This window comes from Sciurus vulgaris (assembly GCF_902686455.1).
Source record: "Sciurus vulgaris genome assembly, chromosome: 19".
Taxonomy (NCBI): Eukaryota; Metazoa; Chordata; class Mammalia; order Rodentia; family Sciuridae; genus Sciurus; species Sciurus vulgaris.
Window position 1 is genome coordinate 23,023,397 of NC_136480.1, and position 26,171 is coordinate 23,049,567.

The 26,171-nt window shown below is 46.5% G+C and overlaps 1 protein-coding gene across 4 annotated transcripts; it reads right to left on the minus strand.

Annotated features, from left to right (window-relative positions):
- Positions 1 to 111: 111 nt before the first annotated feature.
- On the minus strand, positions 112 to 25,693 carry TMF1 (TATA element modulatory factor 1). Of its 4 annotated transcripts, none has more exons than XM_079122417.1 (17): positions 25,336 to 25,693; positions 21,229 to 22,400; positions 19,270 to 19,373; positions 18,320 to 18,446; positions 16,930 to 17,035; positions 14,111 to 14,253; positions 13,701 to 13,867; positions 13,281 to 13,437; positions 11,137 to 11,229; positions 10,209 to 10,365; positions 6,953 to 7,145; positions 5,515 to 5,584; positions 5,275 to 5,367; positions 4,348 to 4,449; positions 3,902 to 4,054; positions 2,755 to 2,880; positions 112 to 2,178 (listed from the first exon to the last, which is right to left on the minus strand). In XM_079122417.1, the coding sequence occupies exons 1-17, from the start codon at positions 25,472 to 25,474 to the stop codon at positions 2,035 to 2,037; spliced, it is 3,246 nt and encodes a 1,081-aa protein (XP_078978543.1). In that variant the 5' UTR covers positions 25,475 to 25,693; the 3' UTR covers positions 112 to 2,034. The 4 variants fall into 4 exon arrangements, 2 of the variants coding, with proteins under 2 accessions (XP_078978543.1, XP_078978544.1); XR_013760911.1 differs by lacking the exon at positions 112 to 2,178 and adding an exon at positions 3,034 to 3,171 and having other exon boundaries at positions 2,754 to 2,880; positions 25,336 to 25,692; XR_013760910.1 differs by lacking the exon at positions 112 to 2,178 and having other exon boundaries at positions 2,754 to 2,880; positions 3,034 to 4,054.
- Between the last annotated feature and the right edge of the window lie 478 nt (positions 25,694 to 26,171).

Here is a 26,171-nt window from a genome sequence, read left to right on the forward strand (position 1 = left end):
CTGCTTTTTATCACCAAAATACAGAAAACTAGCCTTATGAATGTGGCTTTCACTGAAAGGATATTTATTAATGGTATAAATCACAGATTCAGTGACAGATATAAAAAACAAAACGGAGGTACCGAATTGCCCTGGAAAGCACTCCAAATTCTTCGCAATGGCTTACCTGTAGCTGTATTCTGAAGTGCTGATGTTTAAAATGTAGTTAAAAATGAGCGTTCATTTGCAGGTACAGCGACCCCACCTTGCGTGGGGAGGTGCTGAGGCCGGGTGGATCCTAACGCCAGACAGTCACAGAACCCACACATCCCCCGAGGGCCTCCTGCTCCCAGGGAGCACTCCCCGGCTTCTCCTGGACACACCCAAACTGTCAGTACCACTCCAGGACGTTGGGGCCTCTAAATACAGCAAGCCTCCCCGAACACAGGCACTACACGCCATGACAGCCAATCTGATAGCTGCGATGGTCACAGAGTGGCCACTAAGTGACCACTGGCAGATGTGGACACAGTGCACAAGGGATGAGTCACGTCCTGGCAGGAGGAGGACAAACAGCGAAGTCCATCACGCCACTCAGAAAAGCTCATCCTTTAAAACCAGTGAGCTGCTCCTCTCTGCAGTTTTCCATTTGCGACTTCTGGACTGTGGCTGACTGGGGGAACTGAACCCCCAGATAAGGAGGGACGACTGTCGAGGCAGCTCAGTGACCTTCAGTGGTAAAAGGCACTGAGTATTTTACAGGTCTGCAACACGACCTGCTGAACTTCTGAACAAAATGCCGTCTGAGACGGCACAGCCAGTTTCTAAAGCAAATCTGCACTATTTTTGTTTAAAGCTTTAAGCAAAAAAATAAAATGAAAAATTATATAAAATTATAAATGCCTTACTTAAGTCTTACAATTTTTCTATTTTGTTACAGGTATTTTATAATATCATTCATTTTCAATGTGCCAAAACTATAGCTTTACAAAATGTGGACCAGCAATTTTTGACGAGTAAGTTGTTAATTTTATTACTTTTGGTTCTTTTTATAGAGTAGTAAAATGACACCTCTCCAAAATCACTTAAGTGTTAGATGATGCCACCACAGACTGTTGTAAGTAAAATTTTCCACTATCCAATTATGCCTAGATAAATTTGAACATACACAGTTTTCTACGGCAAGATACCAAAAGGTGCCAAAATCTGTTCACACTTAATTGTGTAAGAGCTGGGTGAAGTAAATTTCCAATTAAAAAAACAAATTTTAAGCTGGGTATGGTGGCACATGCCTATAATCCCAGCTACTCAGGAGGCTGAGGCAGGAGGATCAAAAGTTAGAGGTCAGCTGGGGCAATCTAGAAAGATAGTATCTCAAAATAAAATACTAAAGGGGCTTGAGATATGGCTCAGTGGTAGAATGCCCCTGGGTTCAATACCCAATATCAAAAAAAAAAAGTTTTAAAATTTAAATCATTCACTATAAATTTCAGACAGTGTCAGTGTGACTTATACTTTCAAAGAAAAAAAATAGTTTAAAATTTAATAACCACAGGTTTAATAACTTTTTTCCTTGAACACTTAATTAAAATATTTTCACAAATAGTAATTAGATGTTGAATATTTAAGTGTGAAAGATTTCAAAGTTTCATTTTGTTAATATTACTCTTTAAATGTTCGCAATATATACAAACATATAAATTATAGATACAATTAGTTATATATCTACAGTAGTATATGAACACCACTCTCCTTCCCTGGCCATAGTGACATATAAATAAAATAGTAAATCCAGGCAAAAAAAGAAAAAGAAAAAGAAAAAGTCAGATGCCTTTTAAAAATAAATCTTTAAAGTATAGTTTCAAAAATAAAGTTCAAATATTGCATAAAATAATTTAACCGCAAATATTACTACATACTGTAAAACAGTTTTTAAAAAAGTTTTTGCACTCTACGTAAGTTCCATTTCCTAATTCTATAAAAGAATTTATTGGAAGCCTACATTTAGATAGTAAACGTCTACATTCAGTTTGATGGGAATTCAATTTTCAGAAGTTAACTGAGCCTTTGTCTTAAAAGTTCATCTATTTGAGTTTTGTACATATTTTTCACATCTTCAAGATCTAATCGAAGTTCTTCTGCTTCTTCTGCTTTTTCTCCATACATCTGCAGGATAGTGTTGTACCTTTGATCCAAATCCTGAAAAATATGTTTGTAATTTTAAAAATAGCTATACAGAACATCTTCAGTTATCACAGATAAATCAACCGTTGAATATGAATCTTAATCACCTCCCTCCGCCAAATCTAGAATTTCCCCCACACGTGACTTAGTCTCTCTTCTTCCCGTTAACTGCAGGGTGATCACTGTGGGTTAAGCATTACTTGGCATCTGGCTCACAGGACAGGCCCAAAGAAAACATGCTCTCGCTCATGGCTTGGCAGGGTCTCCTGACATGCAACGCCACAGCATGATGAAGGCGCACTGTGGAGGCGCAGGCACCCAGAGCACACCCAGCACATGCCTACTATAAGTGAGCCTTGGCCAGGCCAACCCGTCCATCCTGCACTGGGGGCTGGCCATTGTGAAAGCCACCCTGAATGATGTCGTGAGCAGGACAGCATCCTCTTGCAAGTTCTTTACTCGAACATTGAGACTCTTTTCATTTTCAAAAGACATGACACAGCACACACGCCCATTTTATGTGAAGTGACAGCAGGAGGTTCAACACACGGGTTAGAACGTCTCTGATCATCCTCAGGAGAGGACACTTACTCTGAGCTGAGCGCGAAGTCTGGGAATTTCCTTCACTTTCTCTTCCAGTTCGTCGTTCTGACTTGTCAATTTAACAAGCTCTTCAGCCATTACTGAGCGAGTCTTTTCTAGACTGCCGATTTCTAGCTAAGGAACATGACCAGAAAAAGTAAATCAAAACTTATCTTGTTTGATACGCTTACTAATATAGAAACATGCAATGAACTAGAGAGTCGATGCACAGCCCTGAGCGCGCTCCCTCTTCAGCAAAAGCAGCAGCAGCAGAACGAGAATACCCACCTTCCCCGAGGGTCAGATCTATGGGACTGACTAGGAGAGAGAGATGAAGAGCTCAAGAAAATCCAAACACTTGTTTGAAAAGTGCAGCCATGTATTTTTTCCTAATCTCAGAAGACAAACCCTTCAGTTATTCAGTTGCTGCAAGAAGAGGAATGGAAACACTGTCACGTAGCCCCTCCAACCACACAGGCCGTGGTGAAGGGAGCTCCAGTCACCGCCAAAGAATGAACGGGGTTCCCAGCACATGGCTACACCAACACACAGTGTGAGGATCATTCCAATCCAGTTTTTGCCGACTCAAGTTCTTCTTTAGTGAGTGGTACCACCATAGGACAACAGGCATAGGACGAGAATAGAAGAGTCCTACACACTCTGGGTATCACGTTGGACACTGAAAGCACACAGAAGGGCTCCACATTTCTTACTGCACAAAGTTCTCAGGAAGCACGAAGGGCGACGGAAGCTGCTTGCTGCTCATGCGTGCAGCCTCCTTCCCTGTGCAGGTGTGGGATTTCGCCCGCAATCCCTGCCTAATAGGGGGACACAGGTGGAAAGCCTGGGAGGACCGTCGGGGCATGCTCAGCTCAGCACCTCCCCGTCTGTGTGGAAAGGGCTGCTGAAGGAGCAGGCCCCTCGGCTCCTCCAGGTCCCAGGGCAGGGGAAGGCCTGCTGCAGCCGGCTCATCCTGTGACAGACAGAAGTCTGCCTGACGCTGGCAGTCAGTGGCCGGCTCATTTGTCCCTAGCATTTGTCATTATTGTATCTGATACCCTTCACTTGGGCTTCGCGTGGGCCATTTCATCTTGCCCGTCAGTTCACTTGGCCCTGTGCGTCCCTTCCTGCGACAGCACACCCAGCTTCTCCACACCTGCAAGTGCGCGATCTCCCCTTCCCGCAGCTTTAGCTGAGACTGCAGACTCTCCACGATGCTGGAGCCCGCCCCCATTCGCACGGCGTCGTAGAGCGTGCCTCCACCTGCCGATGCAGACATGGGTCCAAACGCATGATCGTGAGCCTCGTCCTGTTTCAGTGAAAGAAAGCACATGCTGTTCCCCTGTCACCACGGTGCCCCAGGTTCAAACAGAACGATCCTGCTGATTACTGCTTAAGAAGGTTTTTAGGACTAAAAACAAAAGAAGAAAACCCCAATTATCCAAATTTTTAAAAAGACAGAACCGTCTAGGACTTTCAGGGCCCTCATGACCTGCCTGCCCCTCCCCGCCCAGAAGCAAGGCCTGCGGAACACAGGCTGCGCACACAGGCAGACTGCCCTGCGAGCCTGAGAGCCCGGCGAGCGCAGGAAGTAAACACTACCTGAGACAGGAGAGAGGTCTGCAGCCCTGCCATGTCAACACCACTGATGGAACTGGATCGCGACACGGTGGGAGTGCTGGAAACGGAGAAGGGCTTCCGCTCCTTGGGGAGGAAGGAACACTGTCATGTGGAGGCCAGGAAGGCCCCTCTCCATCCATCTAACGAGAAGACAGCCTGAGACTAACGAGGCAGTCACACCCAAAGGTTCAGCTATCGGAGCACGGTATTCAGTCCTCACAGCGTGGACAGACTTGGCCAAGTCGTCACAGGACCTGCTTCTATTACAATAGGATATTTTAACAATGGAATGAGGATGTCTGTGTTGAAACAACGGGAGGAACTGTTCACATTAAGTAACATACCAACAATTAAACCTATTTCTTTAAAATAAAATTACCAGTGAGTTTTACAAACCATGAAGTCTGAGTTATGTATTTTATTTTACTGTATTTCTTTAAGAATTCCAAATACACTCAAAAGGTAATTCCACTTACATTTACTTATTATTAATATGTCACGCTAACTTCAAGTATACTATAACCCTTTAAACATAGGAGGCTTACTCTATGAATGACCTCACTAACCATGAAGAAAGAGAACAAGTCAGTTCTACTGCTAAGCTGCCTATAGATCAATTAGGTTCATTAGTTCCAGTGAGACACTACAAAATTCATTCTAAAACGAGCAAGAGATTCTGCAATTCAAAACCTAGAAATCACAAATGTCTTTGGATATACTCAAATTAGTTTTGATCCACTCTACTAAGACACTGATACCACTACTAAAATTCATGACTACATTGATTTTAGACATTAAAAAGGCACTACACATAGGCCAAATTACAAAACCGATTAATCACAACAGCTCCTAAATGGTAATAACACAACAAAATAAAACAAAACAAAAAAAATCAACAAAATTCAATACCTTCTCTCTTCCTGCTTCTGGAGTAAAAATGGCTTTCTTCCTTTCTTGTTCAAGTCTCATTTTTTCCATTTCTAACTGACTGTTCAACAGCGTCTAGAGGAGAGAGATGGTCAGAGCCTCTCTGTGGCTCTCACTGCTGGGCTCCAAGACGCCCACGGCAAGCTGGGGCCAAACAGAACCACCTGCTGGCCGTCCCAAACCTGCCCAGCCCCGTCAGCCCTGCTGTCACCAAGAGCACACCTTTTCTCTCCTGGTCTCTTCCAGCATTCTTGCGTATTCCTCCTTTAGATTTTCTAATTCCACCTGGTACCTGGGAAGGAAATGGAATTAAGCAAGACAGCAAAGGTGACAGATGGACCACAGGACTCACCACTGCTCGACTCCAGCTGTGCTCAGGCGTGACTTTACTGGCTTTCTGACAGTGGGCACCGCAGCCCGCCCGATGCTTCCCACCTCAGGCTCCTCTCTTGATCAGAAGGAGGAAGAGGCTTCTTCCTGTGCCCTTTATTCACTGCTGCCCACTTAAGATTTCCTTTAGAGGGAGAGTCTTTGAGTACCACCGTTCTGGAGTGCACTCAAATCTGTAGGAACGGGGTTCTATACAATGTTCAGCCAGGTGCCCTGGCCACACTTGTCATCCCAACCACTTGGGAGGCTGAGGCAGGAGTCCCAGTCTCTCTTTTTTTTTTAGTGTATTTTTTTGGTTGTAGATGGGCACAATACCTTATTATTATTTATTTATTTATCTATTTATTTATCTATTTATTTATTTCTGTGGTGCTGAGGATGGAACCCAGTGCCTCCCACATATGAGGCAAGCACTCCACCACTGAGTACAACCCCAGCCCGTCTCCCATGTCTGAGGCCAGCGTGAGCAGCCTGGTAAGACCTTGTCTCAAAAAAGTAAAAAGGAAGCCAGGCACTGAGGTGTGTGCCTGTAAACCCAGCAACTCAGGAGGCTGAGACAGGAGGATGGTAAGTTCAAGGTCAGCCTGGGTGACCTACCAAGACCCTGCCTCAAAGTAAAAAATAAAAAGGGCTGGGGATGTGGGTCACTGACAAAGAGCCCCTAGGCTCAATCCCCAGTACAATGAATGAATGAATAAGTAAACAGGGCTGGGGATATAGCTCAGTGGTAAAGTGACCCTGAGTTCAATCCCCAGTGCTGAATGAAAAAAAGATGATATTTATGGAAGTTAGGATATTTTACTTTCTAAATCATTTTTATTTGACTATATTTTTAAAGGCAGAACTTCCAAGAAGAGTTCAGGGGGAACACACTGATCACGACCTTAGCACGGCCTCAGGTGGACTGGCAGCTGTGGCTTCCCACACACAGGGAGACTGCAGTGCAACTAGAACCTCTGCAGTGTCCAGGTCACTCCAAGGAGTGGTCTCCACACTGCCTATAGTTTCACAGACACTTCAAAACACTGATGAACGGTATGAGTGCTTTCCCTGGAAAAATGCAAACAAACAACGGAGCACATTCTGAAAAGCTGGTGAAGTCCAGGCATCCCAGCACCGTCTTGCATGTTCTTACCAGTGACCCCAACTTCACACTGGGAATAGTTACTCTCAGTTCTGAATGTTATGACACTTCGGACACTTCTAACCACAGCTTCAAAATGCCAGGAAGCTCCCAACAATACCACCTATCACCACCACACAAGCTCACCGATTAGTTTCATCCTCCAGTTTTCGTAGCTTGCTCCTCTCCGACTCCAGCTGGGCCTGAAATCGACTGTTCTCCTGCCTCAGGAGAGAGTTCTGGGACTCCATGGCAGACATCTGGGTTTTGCTGGCCAGGAGCTCCTCTGTCGCTGCCCGCTCTCTTTCAACTGCTGCTGCCAACAAGGTCTGCGACTCAGCTGGTCATAGGAGAGGAAGAAAGGCCATGTGTGCATGTACCCGAGACCACCACAGCGAGCTGATTCCAACTTCAAACTCCTAATGAGGCCTGTGGCCAACACAACTGACAGTTATCTCCTATCTACGCCTGGGCTGCCCGCTGAGACAAACGAGCCAATCTGAATTTACACCTGCTTTACCACTCATTTCCCAAAGTGTTTTACTTTGAAAATGAACCTATGCATTAAGAGAACAGTAGGCTGGGATACAGCTTAATGACAGAGCACCTGACTAGCATGTGCAAAGTCCTGGCATCCATCCCCAGCACAGCAATGACAACAAAAGAGAAGTGATAACAAAGGGTCCTTAAGCAACTGGACATCCACAGGCAAGGTTTAAAAAACAAGTCTCAATGAAAACATCACATATGCAAGTTGACTCAAAGGCATTACTAACGTAAATGGACGACATGGAACCATAAAACTTAGGGAAACACTGGAGAAGATCTTCAGGATCGAGGGCCAAGCAAAGACCACTGAGACCTGACAGCGAAAATCTAAGTCTCAAGGAAAGAGACTTCTTCACAACATCACACTTCCATGAAAAGACGCTGCAGACCAGGAGGAAATGACTGCGAGCCACCCACACAGGGCCAGGGTCTAGAAGGTAGAAGACTCCCAAAACTCAAAACTGAACACACGAGCCATCCAGGTAGAACACAAAAGACACACAAAGCCGTGCTGGTGCAGAGGACGCACAAGTGGGAGACATGACGCCAGCAGCCTCAACATGGACCGCGGGGAAAGGCCAGCTGGAATCCTAACGAGCTGTGGCCACGTGCCTTCTGGAACACGGAGCAACAAGAGTGGCTTGGCAAAGGCTAGCAAGGACAGGCAGTACGGAGTCAGAGGACGCAACCCTGCGCTTCCTGTAGACACTCGACACACCGCTCACAGGGCCTGCTAGCCGCACGCAGGCGCAGTCATCCAGACGTGAAACTCAGAAGCACGCTAAGAACTAACAGCCACGGCTGAGCTGGCGCAGCCCAGTGTCCTCTCCCAGGGAGCAGCTGATCCCACTGCGGTACAGGCACTCCATGGACGAGCACTCAGCAACAGGAAGGCTGAACCAGGGACACAAACAGCTTCTAGGAACCACCAGACAATTACGCTGAATGAACAGGGCCAATTTCAACTGTCACATATCATACAATTTTATTAATACGATATTTTGAAATGACAAAATTTTAGAAATGAGGGACATATTAGCGCTTACCAGGTTCGTGGGACAAGGCAGGGAGGGCTCAGGGGTGGTGGTTATTTTTGTAACCAGGCAACCTGAGGGAGCCTGGCAGCGCAGGGCTGCTCAGCCCGGTGCCTGGAGGCTATGTGGACCCACGCAGGTGGTGGAGCTGAACAGAACCAGTACACCCAGTCCCAGCAGAACTGGGGACCTCTGAACAAAGCTGACTGTACCCATCAACACGTGGCTAGACTGCACAATGGTTTTCCAAACCGTGAGGAACCGGGGAAATGGCCAAGTTGTAAAGGACCTGTCCGTATTGTTCCTTGTAATTGTGACTGTTTTGTTGTCATTTTGCTTTTGGGATGTGAGTTCGAACCCAGAGGTGTTATGCCATTGAGCTACATCTCCAGGCCTTTTGATTTTGAGACAGGCCTTGTTAAGTTGCTGAGGCTGACCTTGAACTTACAGTCCCCTGCCTCAGCCTTCTGAGTCTCTGGGATTATAGGTGTGTGCTACCACATTATGGCTTATAATCATTTCCCAATCTATAATTATCTTGAAAAAAATTTCAATAACAAACAGAAGAGCAATGAAGAAGGTTCTGAGCCCTAACTAAGCAACAAGTCTCAGGTCCCCACCAACGCGGCTAACGGCACCTTTATTCTGCAGGCCACCTTCTGCTCCACTCGGTTCCTTTTAAAAGCATCTTACTGTATGTTTGTCTCGCAGTCTTGTCTCTGTTCCAACACAGAACCACACATTCCCAAGGACAGACTCCAGTCAAAAATCAGAAGTACCAGTTTCTAGCTTCTGTTGGTTGCTAGATACGTATCTACTCAGAAGGTGTCACTTTCAGACACACATTTCATACCACACCGTCTCAAAGACACTGTACGAACTTCAGACAGAAAGTTTCATGTACAAAATGCAGAAACACATGAAGGTTCGTCTAGTTCTGCTTGTGTTTTTAACAGATGAATCTTCTTCCAGATCAAACCTTACTAGGCTTTCCAATAAACAGCCCACAGAGGAGGCCCTGTTTTGGTGCAGCGCTACTTTCTGAGCTCCTCCTATGACGCCAGCGGCGCCCAGGCACCACGACAGAGAGCCAGGAACCTCGCTCACCCTCCCGACCACCAGGAGGAGAGTGGCGAGTCCGGAGCGAGGTGAGGGGCTGCCCAGCTGGCTGGATGGGACAAAGCAGGGTGTGCCCATTCTCCTAGCCCCACTCAGCTCAGGGTTTGTCACCAATCTCTCGAAGTATGGGCAGCTTAGGGTACAGAGGCACACGTGCGTTTCTCATGAACTTGCTGGCCTCTGGATATGCAGCACACACGTTTACCACCTGTCAGTGCTTGAAGAGAAACTTCCTGGAACAAGGCTTTTCTTTTTACTAACAGCACAAAAAGGCCACCTGGGCCATGTCTATAAAGAGCACAGAACCCTCAGACCCCGAGTATCGCTGGGCTGGGGCTCAACCTCCACTCTCCTCAGACCCGTCTCTGCCCTCCAAGCTGGCCACTGACTGGAATCATCTGACCCTGCCTCCTCCACTTCCAACAAGACAGAAAGGGACAAGGGGCAGCCAAGGACGCCCAACAGAAGAATCAACAGAACAGCAGCAGGTGCCACTGCAGCCAGCATCTGACACAGTGTGTAGAAGGGAGAATGGTTTCCAGGAGTCACAATGGAGGCATCACAAAGGAACAGGAAGAGGGACGAGGCCAAAACCCACACTCAGACACACAACAGAACCACCGATGAAAAGGGGTTCACAGCCCGCCCTACTCCCGACAGGATGCAAGGGCTACTGCAAGGGACAGAGACCAGGCAGTTACCAAGCCGGTCAGAAAGGCTCTTCTCCAGCTTCTCCCACGACGATGTCTGGGACCCTAGGGTTGCCTGCAAATTCTCTATTTGTCGAAGCAATGGCCTTGTTGTCGAGGAAACACTTTGACTCAGTTCTTGGTTTCGATTCTCTGCTTCCTGGAGTCTCTGAATCAAGAGAACAAGGCATTATAACTGGCAATAATAAAAAAAACAAAAACACTAGAAAACCTACACTTTACCAGGGGTGACTGGAAAAAAACCTATTTTTCCAAAAGAAAATTATTTATTTTATTAAACTATATTTTCTACTCAATCCTTCAGAGGGAAAAGCTGCACAGAGTATCCAAGTAGGTGCTTCCTTACAAAGCCCTGGGAAAGCAGCCTTCGGGTGACTCTGAAGGTAAAGATGCCCCAGACTCCTCAGGAGCTGCCTCTTCCCTCGGTGTTTCTAAGTGTCTAGAAAAACAGAACGTCAGTGTGAATTTTACTTCCTCTCCCTTCTCCTAAGTGTGTTCACTGATGAAAAGGTGAGCAGCAGCAGCCAGGCAATGCAATCAAAGACTGCTCATCACTAGGAGGACAGCCATTACGGATCAAAGGCAACTCCGGGGGTGGCACGCAGCTCAAAGTGAGGGCATGTGCCTGCACAGCCAGGCCTGGGGTTCGATCCCCGCACCGCAAGAGTAAAAATGAAAATCAAATCAAGTAAGAACAGGTTGAGTATCAACAGGTCTCTCATGATAAAATCATTTTCTTCAGAACAAAGGTGGGAGTTTTCCTGGATATGTTTTTGGGTGCCCACTCTCATCCACAGGAGCCACAACACAGCCATCGATGAGCACAGGAGGATGCATCTGACTCCACACCAGGCCAGAGGCCATGTTCACGGCCAGGAGGACACTTTCTGACTTGTGCCTGCGAGAGCTGCCACAGTACCTGCTGAAGTTCACTGATCTCGTGGCGTAAATAGTCCTCTTTCCTGGCAGCAGCCTGCTCTGCTCGTTGCAGCGCCAGCCTGAGGTCCCCAACCTGGGGAGGAAACACAAGTCACATCACAGTGTCACACATCACCGAGACTTCCTGCTGACTACTAAGTACACCATGGTAACTGCCTGACCACGCATGCTGCTAAGTGCTTCAGGCTGTCCAGCAAGCTCTCACGCGGGCCTGCCACACATCCAGCTTACCAAGCGGTTCCAGAGCTAGGAATATGCACACTCTAGGAGAATGGGTGTGCGCAAGGCTCAGTCCTGCCACAGTACTGGAGAGACAGTGCCTCTGCTGAGTCTGCCCCACAAAGCAGAGGCCCTAGGAACTCCATGAGCTATAAAAGCAGGTGCTCAGCGGGCGGGGTGGGTGGGGAGCTAGCTGGAAGCAGGAGCTGCCAGAATATATCTAATACAGCTCTCACTTTGGAATCACGTAAATGTAAAATTAAAGCAAAAGTATATGGGGCCAATGAGGAGAGAACAGTTTTTTTTAAATAAATGGTGCTGGGAAAAACTGACACTCTAAGCAAAAGACCTCCTGTGAGAGCCAGCAGTGAAACTCCTAGGAGTGGCTGCTGAAAGCCTGCGAGACCCGGGAGTGAGGACTGGCTTCTTAAACACGATGCTAAGAACCCAAGGAACAGCGGAGAAAACAGTCAAGCTGGACGTCATCAAAGTAAAACCCTGCGCATCGAAGGACGCACGCGATCAAGAAAATTGAGAAAACATTCACAAATCCTGTATCTATCAAGGGAACAGTATATAAATACGCCAAGCACTCTAGTAACTCAATAAAAAGCGGGCAGTCCAATTTAAGAAAGGAAAGGGGGCAAAGGATTAGAAGACAGCAATACACCTCTCCAAAGAAGATTCAGAAATGGCCAATCAGCACAGGAGAAGCAGCTGCACGTCACTAAGGGAATCCGAGTCAACACCACACAGAGAACCAACCCCACACCAGCTTCGAGTGCCACGAGAATAAACAGAGGCAATAACCAACGTGGGCCAGAGCAGATGACATGGAGCTCTGATTCACTGCTGGAGGAACGGCACAGTGCTGTGGAGAAGCTGACTGTGGCCTTACCACGCAACCTCGTAAGGCATGCATCCCTACAGATGGATATAGAAAATGCGGTAGACAGACACAATGGAATGTTACTCAGCCTTGAAGAATGAAATGGTGGCATTTGCAGGCAAATGGATGGAGCTAGAGAACATCCCAAAGAACCAAAGGCCAAATGTTTTCTCTGACGTGAAGATGCTAATTCACAACAGAGGGGGTGAGCTAGGGAAGAACAGAGTTACTTCGGATTAGGTAGAGGGGAGGGAAGGGAGGGGAGGAGGCATAGGGGTAGCAAGGATAGTAGGGTGAATCAGTCATTACTGCCTATGTGCACACATGACTACGTGACTGATATAATTCTACATCACGTGCAACTGGGAGAATGAGAAGTTACACTCCATTTACGTAGGCTGTGTCAAAGTGCATTGTACCATCATGTATCACTAAATAGAACAAATTTTTTAAAAAGAAAACATAATCATACAAAAGCTTGTACATGAATACATACAGCAGCATTCATAATAGCCAAAAGGCACACATAACTCAAAGTGTCCACCAACTGACAAGCTCACAAGTCTGGTTTCCCTCCTTCACCTAAGGTCCCTGGACTATCACAGCTGTTATGAATGAGCTGAAGAGTTACACATATTCTCTTGAAATTGTATATAAAAATTATGTGCGTATACCTTCTCTGGAAACAAGGTACTTAGATCCATAATGCTTTTTTTGATTTTTTGCAAAGCTGGGGTTTGAACCCAGGCCTCAGGCATGGTAAAAAAGTGCTCTACAATGAGCTACATTCCCAGCACCATAATGTTCTTAAACAGGTCTGAAACACACAGAGATTAAGCAACATGCACAACATGTACATATCTCGACAGCCTTAAACACACACACAGCCACATTTTGCCCAAGATCCCTGTAGTACCACATAAGGTCTGACTCAAGCCAGCGAGGAACTGTTTAGCTTGCAAAGCATAAACAGAAACACAGACAACCACACAAGATGTCAACCCTCCACTGCTCACCTGGATCGCCAGTGCTTCCTGCTGCTGACGGGCTTCCTCCTGGGCCTTCTCCAATGCTGCAGAAAGCTCTTCCTTGGCTTTCACTTCACGACTCAGAGCTGCTTCCTGGGCCTCACTGTCCTTTGCAGCATTGGCTTTGTGAAGATCAGTAAGTTCTCTTAAAAAATTAGATTAACAACTTTTATTTAAAATAATATTCAGTTAACTAGGTGCCCGCTGGTGAGATTTCTGTGTAGCACAGCAGGCTGCAGAGTGAGGGAGAGCCTCCCACAGCAAACCCAGCTCCCAGGAGATCTCTGGAGCCTGTGGACCCGTGACAGCTCCTCCCCAGAGTCAGCCCTCCAGGGCTGGGGCAGCAGGAGACGTGTGTTCTCAGCAGCCTCTCAGAGCTGGTCGCGCTGCCCGGGCTCCCCTCCTTACTTGTATGCACTGTCCAAGGCAGCCTGAATACTCCGGTTCTTTTCCTCAAGTTCACCCACTTCCACTTGACTTCGGCCAAGGTCCTTCTCTTGGCGCTCTACCACAGAGTTGAGCTTCTTGATACTTTCTCTATGCTGTTTCTCAACCTCTTCCTTGCCATCGAGGACCTATGTTATGAAAACACACAAAAGTATTTTTCTATAAATAACAACATGGTAAATAACTGTATCCCATGAATCTCAAGTGTTAAAATAATGGAGAAAAATCTTAACAACATCTACTAAATTCCTTGAAAAGTTCTTCTCCCATGACACAGATGATGGAATCACGCCCAGCACTCCAAAAACCACGGCCAACAGACCCTCCAGGAAGTAATGACAAAAGATATGTAGAGAATGGGGATCACTCACCTGTTTTAAATGCTGCAACTCCTCTTCCAGATCTTTAACTTTTTTGTTCAGCTTTGCAATAATATTTTCATTGTCTTTATCTTTAGATCTTAATTTCTTAATGATGTTAGAATTATGTAGTTGCTGCTTCGAAAGTTTTTCTCCTGGCAACAATAAAAAATTAGAAATCAAACTGGTGATTTTTTGAGGCTCTGGATAGCTTGTTGATCTCACTAGTGATGTAAAATATAAATTTTTTTTTTAAATCAAGAATTTGTAAACACAATGTTAAAACTGATTTGGACAGGAATAAAGACTAAATTTATTAGACGAAAAGATGTTGCAGGACAGGATTCTGACAGTTTTAAAGAATCACTCCCAAATATTATGAATTATAAGGAAAAGCACATGCTCTTCAGTGAGAACCCTGGTACCACCAACTGCTTGAGCAGAGTCTGAAGCTCCTTGGAGGCCAGTGCCTGTCATGGCTGCCTGGCATGGGAGTGGGAGGAGGAGGAGGACAAGGGGGAGGGGGAGGGGGAGGAGGGAGAGGAGAGGAGGCAGAGGAAGGGGGGCAGGAGGAGGAGGAGGAGCAGGAGGAGGAGGAGAAGCAGTGCTGACCAGGACACCCCACCTGGTGGGAGCTAAGGCTCTTGGGATGTGGGAGGAGGAGGAGGTGGGGTGCTGACCAGGGCATTTCTCACTGACATTCTCATTGGAAGCTTCTCTTAAAGAAAGGTAGCAAATTGGGAACATGGACATGCTATGGAAAACCATCCTGGACCCTGTGGTCTTCAAGTCAAAAAGAAGAGTAAACTTCCCCTATTTTGAGGACCAAAAGGATTTCACAGCCAGATGCAGCAACCTCACCTGGGTCCTGGGGCAGGACAATGCCCACGTATGAGGCCACCCTAATGATAGCTGTGAAAAGTGATGGCCTCTCTGGTGGACCTTCTTCAGAACCCAGACTGATCTTAGGATTAGACAGAGCACTTGTGAAGAAAAATGTATGTGTCCTTGGGAGCCGCAGGCCCCAGAACTGAAATGCAATGCAAGGCATGTACAGTGGCTCTTGAGTGGTCTGAAGAGCGCAGGGCCAGTGTGTGCAGGACAGGGAAGAAGCCACCACTGGACTCCTTCAGGTGACGAAGGAAGGGATACTCCCCGAGGTCGGCCTTGAGCGTCCAGGTCTGTCTTACGGGTACCTCTGGGGATGCAGCAGTATGTGAACACTCCCATGTGGAACCATTCTGATTGCTTTGTAAAGGAACTTAGCCAAAGAAAGCATCAGCCCCCAGACTAAATTACTAAATTCCCAAGTTGAGATGTTCATTAATAATATTTAAAGAATTTCTTTAAATTATAGAAACATGCATTTAGTCTTTGCTCTGGTCTCTAGTATTATAACACACACAGGACCTCACAATGCCGTGAGCGAGCATGCTGACGTGTTTTGGAACTCTCCTCGCTGAGGACATAGAATTCTGTTCTACAGCTATCTGCACGCCATACTTCCCCCCAACTACAGCAAGCCCTGATGGACAGGAAGAGTCATAACCAGTGTTGCATCAGAGAACACTGACATGCCAGCTGCACAAGAAATGTCAGCTCAATACATCAAAAGCTGAGTAAAGCTACATTATTCAAGGAAGTGACCACTTCCAATTGTTCTCCAACAATGTTTCTTCTAGAAATTCATTTAAATTCAATGATGTAAACCCAGATATGTTCAACCTATGACATATGGTACATTAACATTTTAAAAATAAAATGTCCAACATTGGACTGGGGATATAGCTCAGTTGGTAAAGTGCTTGCCTTGCAAGCATCAAAGCCTTTGCTTCAATTCTCAGCACCGCCGGGAAAAAAAAAAAAAAAAAAAAGTCTAACGTTAGGAAAACAGTGAAACAAATTACAGTATACCCAGGTAAAGGAGTTTAATGTAGCCACTAACAGTGAACAACAGGACGTTTAATGGACTGCGACAGACACAGGAGGAAGACTGCAGAATAAATTGTGATTGGACTGTCTAATGTGACCACAAGAAATTAATGCTTCCTTTTATAACCTCTATTTTCTTTCTACATATACTTTCCTATAATTTCAAACATTTTTGCAACTATTATTTCCTACATCTAGAAAAGCTTTAATTAAGAAAATAAAGAAAAACACAAATGGACTACTGGACCACTTCATCCAAAACCTCCCCTCTCCTAGGATATAGTACAAAGAAATCCTTTCAATGTCCCTTAAAAATGATCTATCTCATGATGGATCTTTCCTTTCTACGACACCATCAAATGTAATAATTTAAGGTTTCAAACATGAAAGCAATGAGAATGTCACGGTCACTATCAAATGGAACCACGACACTCTGTACCCAGCCAGGGATTCAGAAGCTAATGAACCCTGAGGTCAAACCTTGAAACAACTATCTTTCAGCAATGGGCCCTCAGACTTGTCACAGCTTTTAAGAAGGCAGTCTGAGTTTTGCCTATTTTTGAAAGTTTTGTTAACCTCCCCAGAAACAGAACCTACATACTCATACCTGTCCTGATGCCTCTTACTCTCCTTCATTCATAAACGTGCCTCTCCTGTCACTGAAGTCCAAACCCTCCTTGCTTTTATTTACTTCTTTTGTCTTTAGTATTTTGAGACAGGGTCTCGCTGTGTGGCCCAGGCTGGCCTCCATCTCCTGGGCACAAGTGAACCTCCCACCTCAGCCTCCTGAATGGCTGGACCAGCTCAGCAAATTTTACTAGGAAGCATCTTCCTGTCTAATGACAAGGACTTTTCCTGTTCTTACAGTATTTTTCATAATCAAAAGTTTATTTACGTACCTTCTTCCATTAACCCTTGAATCTGCTCATCTTTCTCTTTCAAAAGGTCTGCAGTTTCACTACTGTTCAATCTAGTTGCAAGTTCTTCTTTTATATTTTTGACTTCCTAATTCAAAAGAAAAATCTGTAAATACTATAAACAGTTACTTTTATTTAGGCATATTGTTCCATTTTCCCCATATCTAAAGACAGCATCGATAATCACATCTCTGTAATAAATTTCTAAGTTTTCTATTACCTTGGTTAACCAAGACTATGAGAACAACTTAGAACGTGACATACAGAATCTAAATTCAGATACACAAGTAGATTTTAATATGGAAACATAAATATAAATAAGTAAACCTTCCCTCTTTTGGTAGTGTTGCAGACCAACCCAGGGCCCAGGCATGCTAGGCAAGCGACCCACCACTGACCCCAGTTCTGAGTTAACCTGCAGTAGTACCCTTCCCCTCTCTACACACACACTACAGGCTGAACACTACATTTGAACAACACTATTAGGAGGCACAGAGGAGAGGGTGGTCAGGCAGCCTCAAGCTGTTGTCAGAACTTGGAATGAGCGAAGTAATCAAAGCAACCAAGTACACGAAGGCATCCTCCTACTTATAGGCGTACCTACAGAAAGACTGTGAATTCATACTACCATTGGTCAATGAGAGAGGGGAAAGCAACCGAACTGGGAAAGGCCAAATGCAGAGATGATGTCATGAGCAATGGTTGGATTCAAGCAGTAACTACTACCTCAGTTGTTACCAATCTCTGAAACAGGCAACTGTTCCAAATCAGAAGCATTACAATATGGTTCCAAACCAGAGTGACTACGCCCAAGAAGACATCTGGCACACCATCAGCAACAGGCAGGGGGCAGGGAAGCAGGAGGGCATGAGCACACTGGAATGTCCTGTGTGACCAGGGGTGCTGCTCAGCAGCCTATGGTGCTCAGAACTGTTTCCACAGCATGCAGCATCAAGAGCATGGAGGGTGAGAAATTCTGCTTTAGAATACATCAACATCATTCCCAAAAGGGAATCCCCAACCATTAGAAATTTATATTTTACATATGTATGACATGTCTGAAGTAGCCAGAAATAATGAGAGTAATGATAATTTTTTAAGACTGACAGTACCTTTTAGATTTAAGTATTATTTATTCTGATGGAATTTTCATTCATAAAAACTATTCTGATCTTCTTTGCAAATATTCACACATGAATTACAGAAAGTAACGTGTTTAGATCTTATACTATATTTAAAATTACAAATTTAAACATATAAAAACTTACAATCTACTTGTTGATATACTATACACATCCTAATCTTCTCTTTCTAGTACCAGAGTATAGTGCGTGTGCCTGCGGCTTCGGGGTCAGGACGGGGCCTCTCCTACCTTCTTGGCAGCGTCTCTCTCCTTGCAGGCCAGCTGAGCTCTCCTTTCTGCTTCTGCGATCCTCTGAGTGAACTCGCCCTTCAAGGAGGACACGCTGCTGCTCTCCTCCCTCACCCTGATCATCTCGCTGCATTCGAAACACAAGAATGGATACCCTGACTGCGCATTCAGACGCGACGAGACCAGCTGTTCTCTATCACACACCTGACTAAGATGGATCAGGTCCAGAATGACTGGGGGTGGGCCGTGGTGTGAGCCCCGGTGCTTCACGCTGAGCTGCCTCCCGACTCCTCCTTTCTTTCTCTTTTGAGACAGATCGCCCCGAGGTGCTGAGGCTGCCACCTGCCCCCCCACCCGTGTCTCCTGAGCTGCTGGGCAACAGGCATACACCACCATACCTGCTTAGTAAGGTTGGGCAACTTTTACAAAAAAAAATTTGCTTAATTTAGTTTAAAGCAGTTCAAATATAAGGTCTCAATTCTGAATCTTCTGTCACATTTCCCCAATCTCCTTAAAGCAAATCAACACTCAGTATTTTAACTACGCTATTACGATTTTCTTTAAATGTGTGTTTTACTAAAAGGTTAGTAATAAGGGGAAAAGAGGTAGGATTGGGTTTTGTTTGTTTTTGACGTACAATTGAACCGAGCCTCACAGAAGCGAGGGAAGGGTTCACAGGTGTAGACCCTGAATTATACTCCCAGCGCAAGAATTTTAATTTTTGTTTTGTTTTTGCAAAATCTCTCTCTTCTATATCAAAGGTAATATGGTAAAGAAAATCTGTAAAGAAATCCTTAAGGAAGGTTTTAACTAAAATACTATTCAATTTTCAGTAATTGTAAACAGGTTAAATGACAAGACATTTTGATTTCAAAAGCACTCCTAAGTAATAGCACTGCCCGTGTGGCCCTGTGGAACGCACAGCGCATTCACGTTTGCTGAGTACTTACTCCTTCAGGTTATCGTAAGCTTCTTCCAGAAGGGCTTTTTCTTTACTAAGAAATAATAACTGAGCCTCCCTTTTTTCCAATTTTTCATTCAGAAATTCAACTGTCTGAAAAAAGATAACACATAAAAGTCAAAACCCTGAATCTTTAAGAGTATCTGTACACATGCAGTCGATGAACCGTAAAGGCTAACCCGGTCAGCACGATTCACAGAACGTTGTCCCATAAAAACCACCACAGACAACTGGGCACTCATGGCAGCAGGAGCACAAGAACCCTGGCCGCCGCAGGCCGGCGGAGTGCGGACCCAGGTGCCGTGGGGGAGAGCAGGCAGACGGGCCCCCTCACGGGAGAACGCTCTCGTGACACGTGATGATATTCACAGCAGGCTGTATGCAACAGCAAAAATGTGCAGCAGACTGTATATCCACCAAAGAGGAAGACATGTAGATGCAGTGGAAGAGGCAGGGAGCATCTGTTTTCCTCACTGTTCTATAATCCAAATGCCATTTTTTTTAGTATGACACACTGCATTTAACAAACAGAAGTAATTTTACAAACTCATACGCATGTAATTTTAAGGTTTCCAGAATACACAGCATAAAGCAAAACAAGAAGTAGCTCTGAGGACATCTCACTCCATAGGTTGTGCTGAAGCACTGGTGAGCCTGCATATAAGGGAGAAAGAGTACCTTTTGGACCAAAGAATAGTCTTACCCAAGTGAGGGTTGGATTAACTGCCTTCTTAAATACACCATAAATGCCCAAAAAGTATCTTATTGATAGTAAGAGTGTTGGTTTCTAGGAATTCAAAGTACTATTATGAATTTTATAGTATATTGTTATTATTGAGTAATATATCCCATGCCATTCTATTTGTGAATAATGTTAAACCTGGTAACAAAATTTGGCACTTTTTAAACTATTAAATAACTCAATACATGGCAATTACAGGGCATTTCAAGACATCCTGTATCTCAGGAGTCTATCAAAGATTCCAGATTTAACTCAATTTCTATATCATCTAAAAATTGTAAGAAAAAAATGAAAAAATTATGACAATATTCCTTGGACCTTTCGTTTTCTCATTCACATAAAGTACCTACCAACTGGAGATTTCAAAAATAATTATAAGGAGGGGCTGGGAATATAGCTCAGTGTGGAATAGCTGCCTAGCAAGCATGAGCCCTGGGTTCCAGTAGTATCATGAAACCAAATAAATAAAATAAATATATACAGTCATACTACAAAGAGAAAATAGACTAAAGCATTATGAGGACTGTACTCTTATGCTTCAATGAAAATATTAATATTAGAATCATCTAAAAATTAAAGATTGATCTCAAAATTGGCTATAAATAATGTGAACATGCAAAAAACATTCTAAGAAAAACATATTTAGGTTCACTTTAGCATGTCTACCTGCAAAGGCACTGAAGACACGTGCCACAAGAAAATAGTTCTTTGCAAATTGGCACATGGAGAAGCACAGCATAAGAGGACTTCACAGTGATACAGGCTAAACCACAAAGATAAAAGATGGAACTTTTTATGCTTAGTTCTATTGAAATATCAACTTAGTCTACCATAGTTCTTTTGGAGCAATTTCAAATAATTCAATGTCTATCACTAATTTCTCGGTGTTTCGGGTCCTTAACTATACACCAAACGGCAGAGCGTCAGTAAGTCCTCAGCCCAGAGAAGACCTCTTTGGGAAGTACCGGGGATAGAGCACTTGGTGCTCCAGCACTCAAATGCACACCCGTCCTTTTTATTTTGAGACAGGGTCTGGCTAAATGCCCAGGCTGCCCTCGACCTGTGACCCTCCTGCCCCAGGCTCCTAAGTCACTGGGATCACAGGTGTGTGCCAAGGCGCCTGCTGTAATGAAAGCATTTTTTAAAAACGAATGATTTCCTCTTGGAAACGCACATCCCAAAGTCCTCTCCCACTTCCTACAGTACCTTGCCGACGTCTTCCTTCTCAGCAAGGGCCTCGGGCTGCACCTCCACGGCCTCCCCCTGGCCGGCCACCCTGTGCGGGACAGCATGTCCTTCGCCCACTGGCACAGGAGGAACCACTGTGTCTGGCTGCTCGCAGTCGACTGGAGTGGCGCTCCGGCCACTCTCCTCCATTTCGGCCTCCTCGGCCGGCGCGATTGGGGGCCCGTCGACTTCCCCTCCAGCTTTGCCCCCCAGAGCTTCCGCGGCTTGCGTCTTGGGAGGTGAAGTGCCAGCCACAGCGGGCCCCAGAGCACAGCCCTTGCCCGGCAGCTCGTCGTCGGAGTTGATCTCGCTCACGCTCCGGCTGTCCAGGGACTGCACGCTGAACGAGTCTAGCCTCTCGAAGGCGTCGGAGGAGCAGCAGCTCTCGTTGAGCTTGTGGAAATCGTCTAGGCGACTGTACTCGGCACAGGTAGACGTGGAGAGCAGCTGGAACGAGGTCTGCATCAGGTGGAGGCTGGACTTGGAGTCGGTTGCCTCCTGCCTGGAGCTGGCGGAGCTCTCGCTCATCACGCTCTCATGGTCTAAGACCTCGATGTCGCTGGTGGTGGACGTGCCCGAGGAGAAGGTGCTGACGGGAGGAGAAGGGGTATTGCTCTGCCTGTCTTCCTGCTTTTGCTCCTTGGGTTCCAAAGCCACGCCCTTCGTGTCTGCTGGGAGAGGCTGTGGACACACATGAGACACACTCTCAGACACTTTCAAACCTGCAGGTGGCACCTGCGGGGCACTTTCTTCACCAATGGTGTCTTCATGCTTGCCCTCGGGTTTAGGTGACGGGGTGCTTGCTGCCTGAGTTTCCCCTGACGCACACAAAGGAGGGTCCGTCACTTCTGATTCACTGGTCCCGGGTCTTGACTGCACAGCCTGCAAGGGTTCATGCAAGCCACTCTTCACCTCCTCTGGCCGCTGCGATTTAGCTGGGGGCTTAGATACCACTGGGCTCTTCTGAATGCTCTGGACTTCGGCTGGAGAGAGAAAGGCACTGAAAAAATTTTCAGATTCATCTACGACAGTCCTCCGAACTGGCTTTGTAATTGCTTTAGGAGAGGCTATGGGTGGACTCTGAGGTTCAGCGTTTGATTTCAACCCCCAGGTGGAAGTGTCCCATCCTCCACTGACAGCAGGACTTACTCCTTGGACAAAATACAAATATAAAAAATGCGTGTTACTTTAATATTTCAATCATCATTGTAAACCAGTACAAATGTAAATCTAGAGAGGAGAGAAGCTGTGGAACATGACTGTAACGCACACCTGCTACAATCCTGGCTCACTGCGTCATCAACCAGCTCTGCCTGCTGCAGAGGAAGCAGGAGCAGAGGAGATGACGGGACCTGCCTGCATCAGCAGAGGCAGGTGTATTACCTGCTCCACCACAAATTAACACAGTGCCATGTGTCTGCTGTGCTGGTGGTTGTTTTGAGGTGCTGGGGATGGAACCCAGGACCTTGTGCACGCTAGGTAAGTGCTCTGCCACTGAGCTACATCCCCAGACACCACGTGTTACAGCCCACGTAGAGTTCAAAACACAGCTGATTCATCTCACAAAATCCTTGCTTATGGGTCATATGCAGTCATAACAAAATGACCTAGCCCGTCAGTTTCATATTAATTTTAACCTCATGACAGCAACAGTAAAACAAAGTTATAAAGTACAAAGAGGGCAACATTCAAAAACGGAATCCAAGACACTGAGACAAATGTTCTTTTCCAAAGATCAAACTAAACTGATAGGAACATGAAGTTCAAGCAAACATTCATTTTCATCTACTTAATGACAAGCTGGTTCTCCAAGTTCTACTCTCCAAACCCATTCTATGAGAAAGTTTTGTTCTCTGAGAATGTGTTCCCAAGTTCCAAATTATGACATCAGTTAGTAAGGTAATTATGAATTCAAGAAATGTACCATTTTTAGAACTACTAGTTTTTGATCTAAAGAAGTAGTTAGCCCTAGGACCTTCTCTCTCTCTCTCTCTCTTTTTTTTTTTTTTTTTTTTTTTTGGATCAAGCATTAAATTCAGGCATGCTTAACCACATCCCCATTCCCAGACCTGTTTATTTTTTGTTTTCAGACAGGGTCTCAGTAAGTTGCTAAGGCTGGTCTCAAACTTGTGATCCTCCTGCTTCAGCCTCCAGAGTCTCTGGAATACAGGTGTGCACCACCATGTCAGCTAACCCTAGAATTTTTTAAAATATTCCACAGAAGATAACACTCCGAGGGGGAAAAAAGGGTTATTATCAGTCAAAGAAACAGTACACAATTAGAAGTTGATGGAGAGTACAAATAACTAACAGAAAATGATCAAGCCCTACAATAAAGTCTCTCCTTTAATATAACTTCAAAGTTGGACGGGATGAAAAGGATGCCAGAAACTTCAGTTTGGAGACAGTTTTAAATTCATTCCTTCAATATATGAAAATGATGAAAATCGGAAAACCAAAATTAAAGATGGGAATGAACAAGCAAGATTAGGTCAGCTGGTTAGTTTACAATCATCCTAATGGATGATGGGAATTAAATTTGTCTCTTGGGAATACTTTATATGATTACAGTTATCTGACATCCATTTAAACTACTCTGTTCTGCGGATAATGGTCGTTTTGATAACTTAAAACATGGTAAGTGATCAGTACACATTTATGGCACTTACTAAAACCTGAGTACATTCTGGATAAGCAATTTTTAAAAACAAATTATATAGCAAGATTCATGCCCCAGATTTAAAAATGTATCTTAATATTGGAAACTTACATTCTATCTCAAATTCAGTGATTCAAAATGTGAGATCCATGTGAAAAAAGTTGAGCTATTCCAGCAGTGTCAGACACCATCTGGTAACAAGTGGGAAGATCATGACACACTCGCAGTGCACCAAAACGCCTGGGCATGAAGCGCCTGGTAATTAGAGCCAGGACTTAAGTGTCCTCAAGAACAACATGCTCCTTCACCCAAAGGCTGACACTCCCAAAACCTGCCCATCTTTACTCCATCTATCAAAATGCTGACCTCCTGTTCCTAGACTTAGACAAAAGCAACTGAAGATGAAAAATCAGCGTCAGCAAATCTGACAGGCTTAAAGACAGTAGAATGAATTGAGGGAACATTCCCATGTTCACATGTGAATGCACAACAAGAGTGACTCCATATCATGCAAAAAGCACGAGAACGGGAAGTTAACTTCCACGTAAGTCTAGTCTGTCAAAACACATTCTACTAGCAGGTATATCTAAAACGAACAAATAAAAAAAACTTAAAAATAAATGAAATATAAAATCTCATTATGTCAGAAAAACCTGACAGACTTGGCACTGCAGAAATAAAATGTGATACAACCCAAAACCCTTGGCCACATTCCACTGATCCAAAGATTCCGCCCTCCATGTGGGAGTGGCCTGCAGCAAACTGTTGTTTTGTGTTTATCAACTACAGACTCCTTTCTCCTTGGACCACCCATGGTGTGACCCCTGGCCAGGGGTCTTGGGGTGCTGGCCTTAGAGCACCTCAGAGGTGGTGAGTCCCTCTGGGCCCCTGCCCCCATGGCTCCGATCCTGACAGATCCTGGAGAGTTGTTGGGAAGATGACAAAACTATTAAAAAGCTGAAGTGCTGGGCAGGAAGCTCTCAAAGATGCCGGCGGTGCACTGCCTGAGCCTGTGACACCGGGGCGCCAAGAGCAGAGGTCGCCAGTGCACCGCGGGGGCACGGGGTGGGAGCCTGTGCGTTCCCACACTTCACATCTGGTACGCGGATGGCCCGAACTCGCCCTGCAGGACACGGAAGTGGCCTGGGGACGCCGCCGGCAGAGTCCCTGCCACCAGAGCGCTCGGGACCCGCGCCTGGGTCAGGGGAGGGAGGGTTTGGGTAGGAACAGGGGGACCACGAGAGGATAAGGCACACTCTGGCAGGACCCCGTCCACACCGCCGGCAGCACCCTCTCCAGTCTACCCTGGAGGCAGGACCCTCTCCGTCCACACCGCCGAAAGACCCTCTCCTGCCCCCCACAAGTGGCACCCACTCCCGTCTACACCGCCGGCAGCACCCGCTCCCGTCCGCCGGCGCGAAGCCTACCCGGCTCTCCGTAGGGCGCCGCCTCGGCCCAGGCGCGCGGCTCCTCCTGGATGTCCAGCACCCTGTCGATGGACTTCTGGGCCTGGGACAGGGCCTGCTTGGCGAAGCTGGACAGCTGCGCGGCGTTGAACCAGCTCATCGCCCCTCTGGCCGGCGGGACGGCGGCGCGGAGTGGGGCGGAAGCTGCGGCCGCCTTAGGCCGCCAGATCGAGTGGTCAGCCTCGCCCTCTGCGCTCGGGGCCGGTCAGCGGGCGGCCGTGGCCCAGCGGCCCGGGCGGGACGCGACCCTCCCTCCCGCAGGCCGAAACGCGGCCCGTGCGCATGCGCCGGCCCCCTCCACGTCCACAACGCCGGCTCCGGTTCTACGACGCGGAAGCGCAGCCTGGCGCGACGTCACGTCCGGGGTCGCGTTGCCGGGTGACCGAGTCGCGCCGGAAGCGCCTCCCTGGCACATCCGGCACGGGTGTTCCTCCCGGAAGTCGGTCCGCTGGTGAGCCCGCGGAGGGGCGCTCACGACTCGTCTCTCTCGCGGCCTTCTCTCGGGCATCTGGCCGGCTACCACCCGGACCCAGGGCGAGCCTTGGACTGCCCACCGCGCACGGGGCGTGGGCGGCCCTCGGCACCGGACACCAAGCCTCGCGAGAGAGCTGTGGGCCCCAGGCCCGCCAGGCACCCGGCCCCGCCTCCTGCTGCGGGGCGGCCCGGGCTCGGCGGCCCGAGAGGTCGGTCAGGGTTGCCTCTGAGCCGCCCCGTTGGTGGCACTTGGCGAGTCCAGAAGCGCGCAGCCCACGGTCCCACGACTGCACTCGGGCGGCCGTGGCAGGGGCAGCGCTTCC

What these genes read in the sequence shown, in the direction of transcription:
- TMF1 (XM_079122417.1), bottom strand. Translation starts at nt 25,474, where the DNA reads ATGAGCTGGTTCAACGCCGCGCAGCTGTCCAGCTTCGCCAAGCAGGCC. An exon ending in AGAAGGAAGACGTCGGCAAG is followed by an intron (nt 19,374 to 21,228) that starts GTACTGTAGGAA and finishes ATCTTTTTTCAG; the next exon opens with ACAGTTGAATTTCTGAATGA. An exon ending in CTGGAGGATGAAACTAATCG is followed by an intron (nt 5,585 to 6,952) that starts GTGAGCTTGTGT and finishes TTTCCTTCCCAG; the next exon opens with GTACCAGGTGGAATTAGAAA.